At 35.0% G+C, this 11,634-nt stretch overlaps 2 protein-coding genes across 2 annotated transcripts in view; both read left to right on the top strand.

The window, feature by feature from the left end:
• Positions 1-8,220, top strand: part of LOC106468159 (cyclin-T2-like) — a 16,086-nt gene extending 7,866 nt beyond the window's left edge. The window contains exons 5-7 of the mRNA XM_022396464.1: positions 3,133-3,205; positions 4,795-4,868; positions 5,621-8,220. Of these exons, the coding sequence (XP_022252172.1) occupies positions 3,133-3,205; positions 4,795-4,868; positions 5,621-6,892 (1,419 nt within the window). The 3' untranslated portion in view covers positions 6,893-8,220. The remainder of the gene's footprint in view (positions 1-3,132; positions 3,206-4,794; positions 4,869-5,620) is intronic.
• Positions 7,189-7,542, top strand: LOC106468158 (acrosin-like). The gene has a single exon (XM_013928568.1). It carries the CDS (start codon positions 7,189-7,191, stop codon positions 7,540-7,542), a length of 354 nt encoding a protein of 117 aa, XP_013784022.1.
• Positions 8,221-11,634: the final 3,414 nt, after the last annotated feature.

Here is an 11,634-nt window from a genome sequence, read left to right as displayed (position 1 = left end):
TTTTATTTAGGCCTATCTATGGCCTTCAAAAAGTTGACGACTCTACATGTTTCGACGTTACAACGTCATCCTCCTGAGAGGTACAACGCTTCTGGTACAACTACCCAGGCATCTGGTTTGATTTTATTTGCTGAGAAGGTACTGGCCTTAATTCACAGGGAGTTAGATGCCTACATCTGGCCAGCGATTTCTTCTCATTTTCAATCTGGCAATGTTTCTGAGGATGAATACTATCAAGGAGAAGAAAAATGGATTAACTTGTTCTGGTACTTTCTTATTTTGGTCTGTCACTTTTTACACTTTTTTTTTTTACAACTGATTAATCAGTTATGTGATATATTACATGTTTTCTTTTCCTCCTAGCTTGAGGATGTTGTCGATCAGATATTTATTACCTCTGCCACCAAAGGTGAAGGAGGTTATGTTTTCACTCCTGTATGTGTGTGTGTTTATTGGCAAGATTTCTCGAAAATGGCTGAATGGATTTGGATGAATATTGGTATACATTTGGTCTCTGACCCCCCTTAGAAGTAATTAGTTTTTGTAGGGTCAAAGTCACGAAAATAAAAAAAAATCCTTATCTATTAACTTGGAACTGATTTTTCACAATATTTTTGCCCTATAACTCAGTCAAAATGATTGGATTTTGATAAAATTTGATGGACGTATGTAAAGTAATATTTTTCATTGTTCTGACAAAAATATTCTGTGTCTGTTGAGAATGATGGAAATACAGACACAATTTCATATTTTTTTAGGGCCGATTATGGTCAGTGCTCCATACTGTAGGTATCTGTTCTACTAAGTGTCACTCTAGTGCTGTTGATGTTATCAAAATCCCCTACCATTCCTCTTATGTCATCCTATATCTAGACTGGTCTTTTCTCCCTAAGACCTCTGTTGCCAAGGAAAGCCATTTCTTTACCTTCCATCTCCCACCTGTACTCCCATTGTGATCCTGATTGGCTTCTTTGTTAGGTTTGCTCCCTAAGGTGTTATGTGGCACTTAATGCCTCCTTTCTGAGTTCATGTTCTCGACCTTTCATTCCCTGGAACCCTTTTGTTTCCTGTGATGTATCTCCTGTCACATTAACTGGTTGGGTTTGTCAACTCCTTAGGGTAGCATAGACTTATCTGTGGTAGGTCGCTGTCTCCTTGACATTTCTTCTCCTCAAATTTGTCATATCACCATGTCTTTGGCTGCTTGTTTTCACTATCCTTTGGAAGAAATTGTTCAGGCTAGAATGTCTACTACTCCATATTCCTTTGTTGCTCATTATCTGCATTATCTGGCTGTACCTTTCTCAGTTGGATATCGTCTCCATCCTGTTGTGTTTCTACACACATCCATTTGCCTTTGCCTTGGGTATGTCTTTTCACAACATTTCATTTAGGTTTTCTTTTAAGTGACATTCTTTTACCGCTACTCATAGGATCCCACTCTGTGGTGAGTGTTGCCTGGTCAGGTGTGCTTTCACTCAAACCTGCACTATATACCAGTCGAGTTATAATGCTCACTGTAGGAATGAGGTGTTCCACAAGATCACTAGTGGCATGCCTAGTGGTATATACTTATGTGTCTCTAGGTATCCATAAGTTTAACTCAATGGTGGATTGTCACTCATAGACTATCATGAGTAAAGCAAAAGGGGATTTCTGCCCATCCATGCCAACCCTTTGATTGCATAAATTGGGGACAGTCTGCTTTCTAAAATAGGGAATCATGGACACCCATTACACTTTCTCCAGTGTGACATTCCTCCGGACTTCCCACTGCATTTACTCCTCCCCCTTTTTTTTCTTTAAGTGGAGCATGGGAGTCCTTATCACTTACCAGTCCTGAGTGTGAAGTAGAAACTTACCTTACAATACAACCACACATTTATCCACTCAGTGAGAAGAGGGCAAAGCTGGGTTCCCTCCTTCCCTTTCTCCTGGATGCTTATTCCCAGGTGGACCAAATGTCAGTTAGAGCAGGGCCAGCTTATGCTGGATCCTCCTCATAATACCAGGTTCAGGATGACACCATTCTGTTGGTTGAGGGCAGTAGAGGCACACCTTCTCATTAATTTTGGTTGCTGGAGGTTTCCTTCCCTGCTCCTATGGTTAACTTTTGGGGATTTTGTTTGCCTTGTAATACTGGTAACAGGACGTACATACACTGGCCTACAGTTGAGCAAATATTCCACTCCATCTTCGTAATTCTAGTTGCTTGACATATGACACTTTGTTTACTTACAGTTAGAGTTGGTTTATAGAGAACGATTCTAACTTGTACCACTTGTTACTATGAATTACACCTTTCAGAACAAATTAAGCTTGTGCACATCTTTTTTTTTCCACCCGTGTCAGGTTAATTTCCTTCTTACTGGGTAAAGAGCATACCTGTTCCAGAATTTTTGTGGTGCCTTGCATGTGTGCTTTGGTTTTGTCTCTGAGCACACCAGTTATTTCTAAGCAGTTGCTTTCCCCTTGGCTTCACTGTTAGGCACCCTCCTCCTTTTCAATATGGGATTCTAGCTTTGTGTGAGAAGAGGAGGTTAGACCGTATCGAAAGTTAACATTTCTTACACTGAAAATGTATTTACAATAGGTACTTACCTCCTATCACACTCTTCCCACCCTTCCTCCCGACTGCTGGTGTTATGCGTTTTAGATCCTCTCAATTCTTGAAAGTGAGGATGGAGCAGAAAAATCAGAGGGAGCTAGCTGTGCCAGTATAGGTGGCACAATACTATTGGTGGAGGTTGGTCACATGCTATATACATATTCAAAAGTGGCATGAAATTTGTGGGGTATATAGACTGATGCACTGAGTGTTAAAAGGTTTTAGCAATGTTTAAGGGGCAGAAAGAAGACTTAGATAGCTTTGTGTGACTAGAGGTAAGTACCTATCAGATATACGTTTTTGGTGTAAGAAAATTTTAAAATTTCTAATTTACTTTATTTGAGCATGTTCTATTACAATTACATGAATATCTTTCCAGTATTTTAAATATTCAGACAGTAATAGATCCTGAATAAGAAATTTTAATATTTCATATCTTTAAATAAAAACATGCTGACTTGGATGTTAATTTTATTTGAGTATGTTTTTTGTTTTTTTTTGAGAATTGTATTGTTTTATGTCAGATTCCTAAGTCTAGTGAAGGCAAGGAGTGGTTTTGGTATGTGGACAAAAGTGTTACCTCAGAACTTCTTGAAGGTTAGTAATGTTTATATAGTTAAATAATTCAATTAGTCCTAAAAACTGATTAAGTCAAATGGACTAACAAACTTCAGGTGCTAACTCAAGAAATATTATATTTTATAAGGAAATCAAATTAAACTTTGGAAGAAGAAAAAAAATGGATTACAAATATAAATGTTTCACAACTTTCAAGCATGCCTGTGGAAAGGAAGGCTAAAGTAAAAAAATTATATAATCCCATCATGCTTAGTTAGTCAAAACATTAGGCATTCTGAATCTTTTTTGCTTGTAGTTCTGAAAGTGTGATATAAATCTTTCAGCTCAGAAAAGCATAAGTTATAATTAAAAGACTATGAATGGCTTCAAAAATGATAAGTACAAAATATAAGATTAAGGAAAAGGAACTTAATGGATTTATCACATTAATATACCTTTGGGGACTAAAAAAACTTACTGTTCTCACTAACCACTCAATTCACCAGTAAAAAAACAGGTCAAGATTTTTACAGAAACCCTCAGTTATTAACAGTGCTGCCATTTTGAGGTGTAATTTTGAGTCATAAATCATATCGCTAATTTTATATTTTTTAAAATGTATCACTTAATAAAATCCTTATTATTTATCATTAGCTTTTCAAGGTTAGTAGGTGTATTTAATATATTCTGTTTACATTTAATAAACATATTTTTATGTTATTTCTTTTTGAAGGCTACAAAAACTATAAATAGTTCCCCTATGGGAAAGCGGTAAGTCTTTGGACTCATCATGTGACACAGAAAAATGAAGTTTGACAGTTTTTTTTTAAGTATTTATTTTTAAAATTAAGAATTTTAAGCCTGCATAATATAGGAATTGAATTAGAAACTATTATTTCTTGCCAAGTTTACTGACATACGTAAGTAATAAAAGTTATTTTATTTAATTTTGAATATAATGTGTACTTTGCCCAGGTTGTATGCAAAGAATTAATAAGCATCTAAATAACATATACATGTGTATCACAAATAGCAGTAAATTGCTGCCAAATAGTTGTCTCTTTGTGGTCAATGGTTCAAAATTAGAGATGGCACTATGCTATCAGAACTACAAACTGATAAATGTGCTGTGACGAGCCTCCATTATTGGAGGGGGGGAGAACTCGTGCTTTGGTCAGTGCTGAAAACTTTTCTAACATGTAACCATAATGTATTTGATGTGAATATTGTATATTTAGTAGTTTTAATTGATAATGTTTCAAGCGTGCATTAGTTAAAAATGATGAAGTGACTGTTTGTGAAAAGTCTCAGCTTCTCCAACCATTTGGAATAAAAGAAATTTCATAGCTTATATAAATGAAATCCTAACAAGAGACAAAGAGAAGTACAGATTGTACAATAATTTTTTTATTTTTATAATTAAAAAATGCACTATTTAAAGGGATGGTATTGTTAGTCATAAATAAAACCTCCACATCAACAGATAAACGTCTTGAATTTAAGTTTTGAATTTTAGATTTTATGTTATATGTCAAAGCATATAAAATTATTGATAACCATTTGTCTTTTTAGTATGTAAGAAATATGTAACTTTACTATGTATATAATTTTCACTCTTTTTGTTCTAGAACTAACATCAGAATTTCTAGCTATTTTGGATAAGTGTCCCAGCAAACTTAAAAGGAAAATGAGTTTAGCAAAAGTAAGTAGACTAGGTTTAAAAAATAAAAAAAAGGCTCTAGGTAAATAGTATAACCTTTTGTGAACTAGTTTCAAAAAATATACAGTAGTTGTAATTTAACTGTTAACCAAATTAAAAGTAATATCTGTAAATATACTTATTTTAAACTCCTTTTGAATGTTGCTAAAAAATTCAGGTATCTTTATTAGAATTAATGTTGAGTACCTTACATATATCTTGCTTTATATAGCTCTTAATATGATTGATGCTATAGTTTATAATGAAATTCAGAATTATTGTTGGACTGACTTAAGAGTTTAGTAAAAACCAGTTTTCCTTTGGTAACTTATTTTTCTTGTATTGTGATTCCTGTGTCTGTTATGTAAAAAATTTAACTTAAAGAGAAAAGTTTTATGACCTGAAAAGAAAAGAAAATTGGCATTTTTCTTATACTATCATATGTTGCTAATTTTTAGTTAAAAACTGTCTTCATAATTCTGTGAACAAATTCCACTTTTTCAATGCAAAAATTGGATATGTCATCATACTTTTAATGGATAGATTAGAAATTATTATTATGATGAATGACAAAATATGTGAGGATGAACTTCAAGTTGTCAGATTGATTCTTTTGTAATCTGTGTTAATTTAGTTCTTTAACAAAGAATCTTGGGTAGTCGGCTTTAAATGCAGATATTCATAGTTTTTTTTTTATACTTTGCTAATAAAATATTGTATTGTGTTTGTATTAAAGGTTTTCTTTTAATATTTAGGAACTTCTACCTGAAGAAAAGAAGACCAAAGTTGGAACTTCTCAACCTTCTTGTAAGGAAGTTATTAAACAAAATCATGTTAATAGTCAGCAGTCCTCCAAAAGTCACCAACCTAAGTTATCCTCATCCAAAAAACAAATAAAAAAATCACCAGGCCAACCTTCAGTGAATGGAAAAGAAAATCCAGATCATTCATTCCATCTGGAGGTTACTTCTATCCCCACACTGTCATCATCACCTTCAGAAAATATTTCTCCAAGTAAAAAAGTTAAACCAGAGGGAAGTGTCACAATATCTCTTGCTGCCTATAGAGAAATGAAAGAAAAAAGAGACAAAGAGCGACAAACTATCAAAGGCCAGCAAGATGATATTAGAAAACAGGTAAGTGCATCTGGATCAGAAGAAAGAAAAGCTGGTAAACCCCAAGCACACATTGTTAATAAAAAGGGATCCCAAAACATTAAATCATCTGAAGATACAAGTGAAAGCTTAGGTAATGAAAACAGTGAGAGAAAGAAAAGTGAGATTGTGAGTGCATTACTTAATGAGTTGTCAGATGATGAACAGAATGGCCAACAGTCAAATGATTTTATTAGAAAACCAGGGAGTTTGCCTCACCCTCGTATGCCTAAAGACTCCCTCCAATCATCCACAGCATTTAGTACAAAGCGTCAGGATCTTGTAGAATTATCTCGACCACAGACCATTAATAGTGATGATTTAGTAAAATCTTTTAATGTGAATTCTAAAGAGTCTTCTACAAAGTTGGTCATTAAATCTCATCGTGATCAACGTCCTGCCAATTTAGACCAAAAATCCACAGTAAATACCTGTAGAATTTCTGGGTCAAATAAAAGTAGTAGAACTAATAAACATGCTAAGATTAAAATCTCTAAGAAACCTCATCAGCATTCTGTGTCCCAAGCTTCTCAGGACAAGACTCTCAGTTCAAACAGGAAAAGTCCTCACTTAGAAACATTACCCCAGGCTTCAGCAAATACTAATGCTGTGTCTAGGCAGTCTGAAAATGGTGCTAATAGTGATGGTTGTAAAAGTGCAAAAATATCTACTTCTGTAGATCTTACTGTGAACCCAAAACACAAACATAAACATTCAGAGAAAGAAAAGAGTTCTAAGTCAGTGTCAGAACATCAAAACACTTCCATCTCATCTCCGGGTCTTAAAATGAAAATTCCAAAAGAAAAATTAAAATTAACCCACCTATTCAAGATTCCAGTTCCAAATCAAGCATACAGCACAGAGAAGACCTAAAAATTAAGATTCCTAAGCTGAAATTAGGTGTGGGAGAAAGTTCCAAAAGTTCAATTATACCAGCTGAAAGTAGTGGTTCTTCTGGGTCTAGTTTAAAATTAGTTATATCAAAAGAAAGAATTAATTCAAGTACTTACAGCAAATCAAGTTCCAAGCTTGAAAAAGAATCCAGGAAAAGAGAACGTAGCCCAAAAGACTCAACATTAAACAAATCTCCGAAACAGTCAAAATTGGAGTGTCATGCTACATCCAGTCAAAAAAGTGGGCAGTCCCAAGAAGCTAATTCAGTTTCCAACATGCATCCCTTAGGAAAGCAAGGATACAACCAGAATGCTTCTGGTCATCCAGGAGTGTCTCATGGTCACCATCGTATTGATGGAATGGGAGGAATGTTTCAAGGAAAGAGAATGGCTCAACCGAGGCCTCCTCCTCCTCCTCAGTACATGATGAACTATGGAACACCCCAAGGATTTCCTTATACACAATATTACCCATATCCTCTTCATCTGCCCATTCCTATGGCCAACTATCACCACCAAGCATTTCCACAACTGTTTGGTAATCCACCACCACCTCCTCCTCCACAAGATCCACCTCTGCCAAGGGAACCTCCTCCACCATCACCCCCACCTCCTCCTCCACCTGAGTAACGGTTAGGGTTTCAAAGAAGATTAAGTGTCAGAAAGTTACGCCTTTCATAATTTACTATAGTAAATTTGTACAAATAAAATAAAAATAACCTGTTTGGTGTGGAGTGTCATACCTCACAGGGGCATACATCTTGAGCAACCTCGTTAACTGAGGTCCAAATTTTCTTATTGTACTTATTGTTTTGCATATGTTTGATGAATGATAAACTAGCGTCATGCATTTTTGTTTTTGATGAAAACAAACAACTTGAAAAAAAATTTTAAAATTCACGTTGTGACAACCATAACTGATTTAAGAGTAGTTTTGATTTGTTAGCATTATTTATGCAGTACAATACACTTTGTACGGGTATTATCTTAACAGATATTATCTAAGCCAGAAGAAGAAAAGATATAATGATGATTTATAATCATTTATCGTTTTAACTTACATGTGCTTTTGTTTCCATTAACACTAACTAAAATTTTGTTTTAATCATGATTTAGGTGTGATTGCTATGATAAGTCTCATTTTTTTTATCGTAAGATTACACAGAAAGACTTCATATTTCGTAATGCTTACATGTTTTGTAAAATTAGTTTGACAATCTGTACAGTATCCGTTCCTTGTCTTGTACATAACTTCATCCTTTGTATAAAGAAAAACAGTTTGTGTACAGATTAAAATGAAAGTTTATATGAAAAACAAAAATGTGTATGTGTTTTTGTTTAACTTCCAAAAATATACGGATGTTTTTTTTATATAAAACTTACCAAAATCATTAACATTTGTATGACCGTGAGACTTAAAACGTCAATATACTAACCGCAACCACTTGAATCTAGGTTAAAATAATAAGAGTAATGGTTCCAGGTTTTAAAAACAAATTTTCCAAAAGGCTTTACGAAAATCAAAAGGAAGAAGAAACTCAAAGTAATATAATGATAGTGAGCGTTAAATACAGAGATCGGTAGATTTTAACTCTTTGGTTATAAATGTGAAACTAAGTAAATTGTTACTAAATATATACGTTTCTGTGAACGTAAGGTACGTTAGAAAGACTAGCATAGTAAATATGTTATTCTCTTATCCTCTTTTAAATTAAAACTTGCTTTTGTTACTTAAAGCTACGTTAAATTGGAATTTGACAAAGGAGAAAGAAAAAAAAATGGTATATTTTCCTGTGAGATTTACTGCTGTAATCAAGCTGGGATAGATAGCAAATTTCTTCACCAGTAACAGTGAAGAAACGTAAGTGATAAAGGATACATTTTATTATACCGAAAACAGTTAATTATCAGGATGTTTGACGTACGGAATTTATAAAGGTTTAGCTTGATTTATTTGAAGTGATACATTGTACCGAGAGGAACTGTAGTTCCGACAGCCAAGGTTATATGACGGAGAATCACCAGTGATTCCTCATGCAGCACGGGTGTTGACGCACCTAAACTACACCAGCCAGATGCATGGTTTTACTTTAACATGACATTTTGAACGATCTTAGGTCAAATTCGATATCTGTCATACAGTAAGGAAAAACGAGCTTATTCTCCTATTTCTGCCGTGTTTTCCAACAAATACAGTGACTTTAGACACAGTGTCTAAATTACACGACATTTTACTTTTTTGAAACAAAATGAACCAAGAAATGCGTCTACTGTGACGTATATAATCATGTTTGAAAGAGTGGAATATCTCGCGAAATAATATATATATATATATACATAAAAGTGTGTGTGTGTTAGGGGGATCAAACCTAAAACGTCCTGTATTTTACCCACAAAGTTACACTTTATGTTGCAAATTAAGCATTTGTTTCTAAGTATGGACCTCGCCAACTGTATGATGTGGCTTTGGAGAGAAAGCTAAAAATCAGCCTCTTACGAAAAAGTGGGTAGTAACAGCCACATGAAATATATCTCATCATTGTCTAATGTAGTATTTGGCAGACAACTTCTAAAACCTATGTTCAGGTAACACTGTGTGTATGTGAAAGAAAAAAAAAGTAATATCTATAATAAAGCATGGCCAATGTGAAAAACCGCCAAGTTATAAAAAGGACCCAGCCATTATAAAGTGGAGTTGTCAGACATACAGGCCAACATTGTAATATTACTTTTATTATTATTATTATATGTGCAACAACATTAGAAATTAACTTTTATTTTCATCTGTGCTTGGTGGTAAAAGCGAACCGAATCGCTGGATCGATGTTTAATAGGTATGAGACCTATAGGAGGGTCAGATACACTTATGGACCTCTTCATCCTTCCTTGATGTTCCTCGTGACACTGATTTTCAGGTAACATTCCCATTGGTTGTTTCCGTATTCACGGTAGTTAATGTTTCTGGCGAATGTCCGCAGATGTTTTGTATCAACGTACCCTTTTCAGTCATGTCCATTTATTGGGCAATATTAACTTTTTGATGTATACAGCTTTTCTTTGTATCATCGTACATAAAGTCTTATACTCACAATACAGTTCCACTAGTACACATGAAGATCAAAAATGATTTTTTTTTAAATGTAAACAACCCTTTTAAAGTAAAACTGATTATGTATCCGAAAATCAGTTTGCCTAGTGCTAGGTGGCCGACTTAGATGGTTATTAATAGTATTTAGAGAGGAGAGGTGTTTAGGACTTGGTTCGTCATGTATGCTGTCTAGGCTACTTAGTAGTTCCCTTTTACCCAAATCTTTCTTAAAATACTCTAGCGTGTTTATTAGGGGTCTGTCTGACAAAAACGGGATATTTGAGTAGTTGTGAAGGAATGATGTGTCTGTTGATCTTAGAACTATGTATACTTTGGTTAGTATTGAGTTATGTGTTTTTTGTAAATGTGCAATTTGTGTTTTTGTTATATTTAGCCACGCTAGGCAGGCATATTTGATAACTGGGCTTCTAGTGATACACCCTCATAATTGCCAGTCAAACTACTAAGATAAAACGTTCTTTGCCAGATTTTATTTTTAATGTAGCGTGTCCAAATTAATTTGGAGTCACATATCAATCCTAGAAATTGTGCTGATGTTGCTACCTGGAGGAGAGTTCAGTCAAGGTATAGGTTATTTTAATTAATTTGGTTTTGTTTGTTTTGGAATTTCGCGCAAAGCTACACGAGGGCTGTCTGCGCTAGCCGTCCCTAATTTAGCAGTGTAAGACTAGAGGGAAGGCAGCTAGTCATCACCGCCCACTCTTGGGCTACTCTTTTACCAACGAATAGTGGGATTGACCGTCACATTATAACGCCCCCACGGCTGAAAGGGCGAGCATGTTTGGTGGGATGCGGATTCGAACCCGCGACCCTCAGATTGTGAGTCGAGCGCCTTATCCACCTGGCCATGCCGGGCCAATTAATTTGGTGAATAATATTAATTGCATTTTGTGTGTATTGATTTTTATTATCCATTTGCTACAGTATTTTTCTATTTCGTTTAAAAGAGGTTGTAACATGCTGTTGTTGAGTTTGGGAAGCTATTCCAGACACTAACATCGTCTGCAAATTGTGAGCAGAAGCAAGAATTTGGGTCTTTGAGAGGCATGTCGCTAACATACATGAATATCGTAGGACTAACTACCCCTCCCTGTTGGACACCTCTTTCTGGAGTAAAATGCGCCGAGTATATGCCTTCGACGTTGATTCTGACATTCCTATCCTCCAAAAAGTTGGACAACCAGCGTATAATTCCTCCCGATAGCCCTATTTGGTACAGAGCAGCCAGACACTGTCGAAAGTCTTCTAGACGTCGAGAAAGCATGCGACAGTGCACTTTTTTTTTTTGTTATTCTTGTTCTTGCTGAAGCTATGAATTCTTTGTTCTGTGAGCCGAACTAACTGGTCTGTTATTTGTGTTGATTTGTAGAATCCATTTTGTACCTCCGGTTGTTTGTTGGTGTTTTCAAGATAAGCTAATAATTTGCTATTAATATTTTTTTTTCTCAGACTTTATCTAGACAATTGGTCAAACTGATAGATTTGTAGTTTTCTGGATTATTCGCTCTTTTCCCTTCCTTTTGGAACATAAAAGCTCCAGCTTGTTTACGAGCGGCAGGTATGTAGCCTGATTTAAATGATAAATTGAACAACCCTTTTAAATGTTCGTAAGA

This window comes from Limulus polyphemus, unplaced genomic scaffold, assembly GCF_000517525.1.
Source record: "Limulus polyphemus unplaced genomic scaffold, Limulus_polyphemus-2.1.2 Scaffold2895, whole genome shotgun sequence".
Lineage (NCBI taxonomy): Eukaryota > Metazoa > Arthropoda > Merostomata > Xiphosura > Limulidae > Limulus > Limulus polyphemus.
Note: the sequence above shows the minus strand (reverse complement) of the source record. Positions and strands in the feature narration are given on the sequence as shown.

Excerpts from the sequence above, each read along its gene's own strand:
- LOC106468158 (XM_013928568.1), top strand. The coding sequence starts at position 7,189 with ATGCATCCCTTAGGAAAGCAAGGATACAACCAGAATGCTTCTGGTCAT.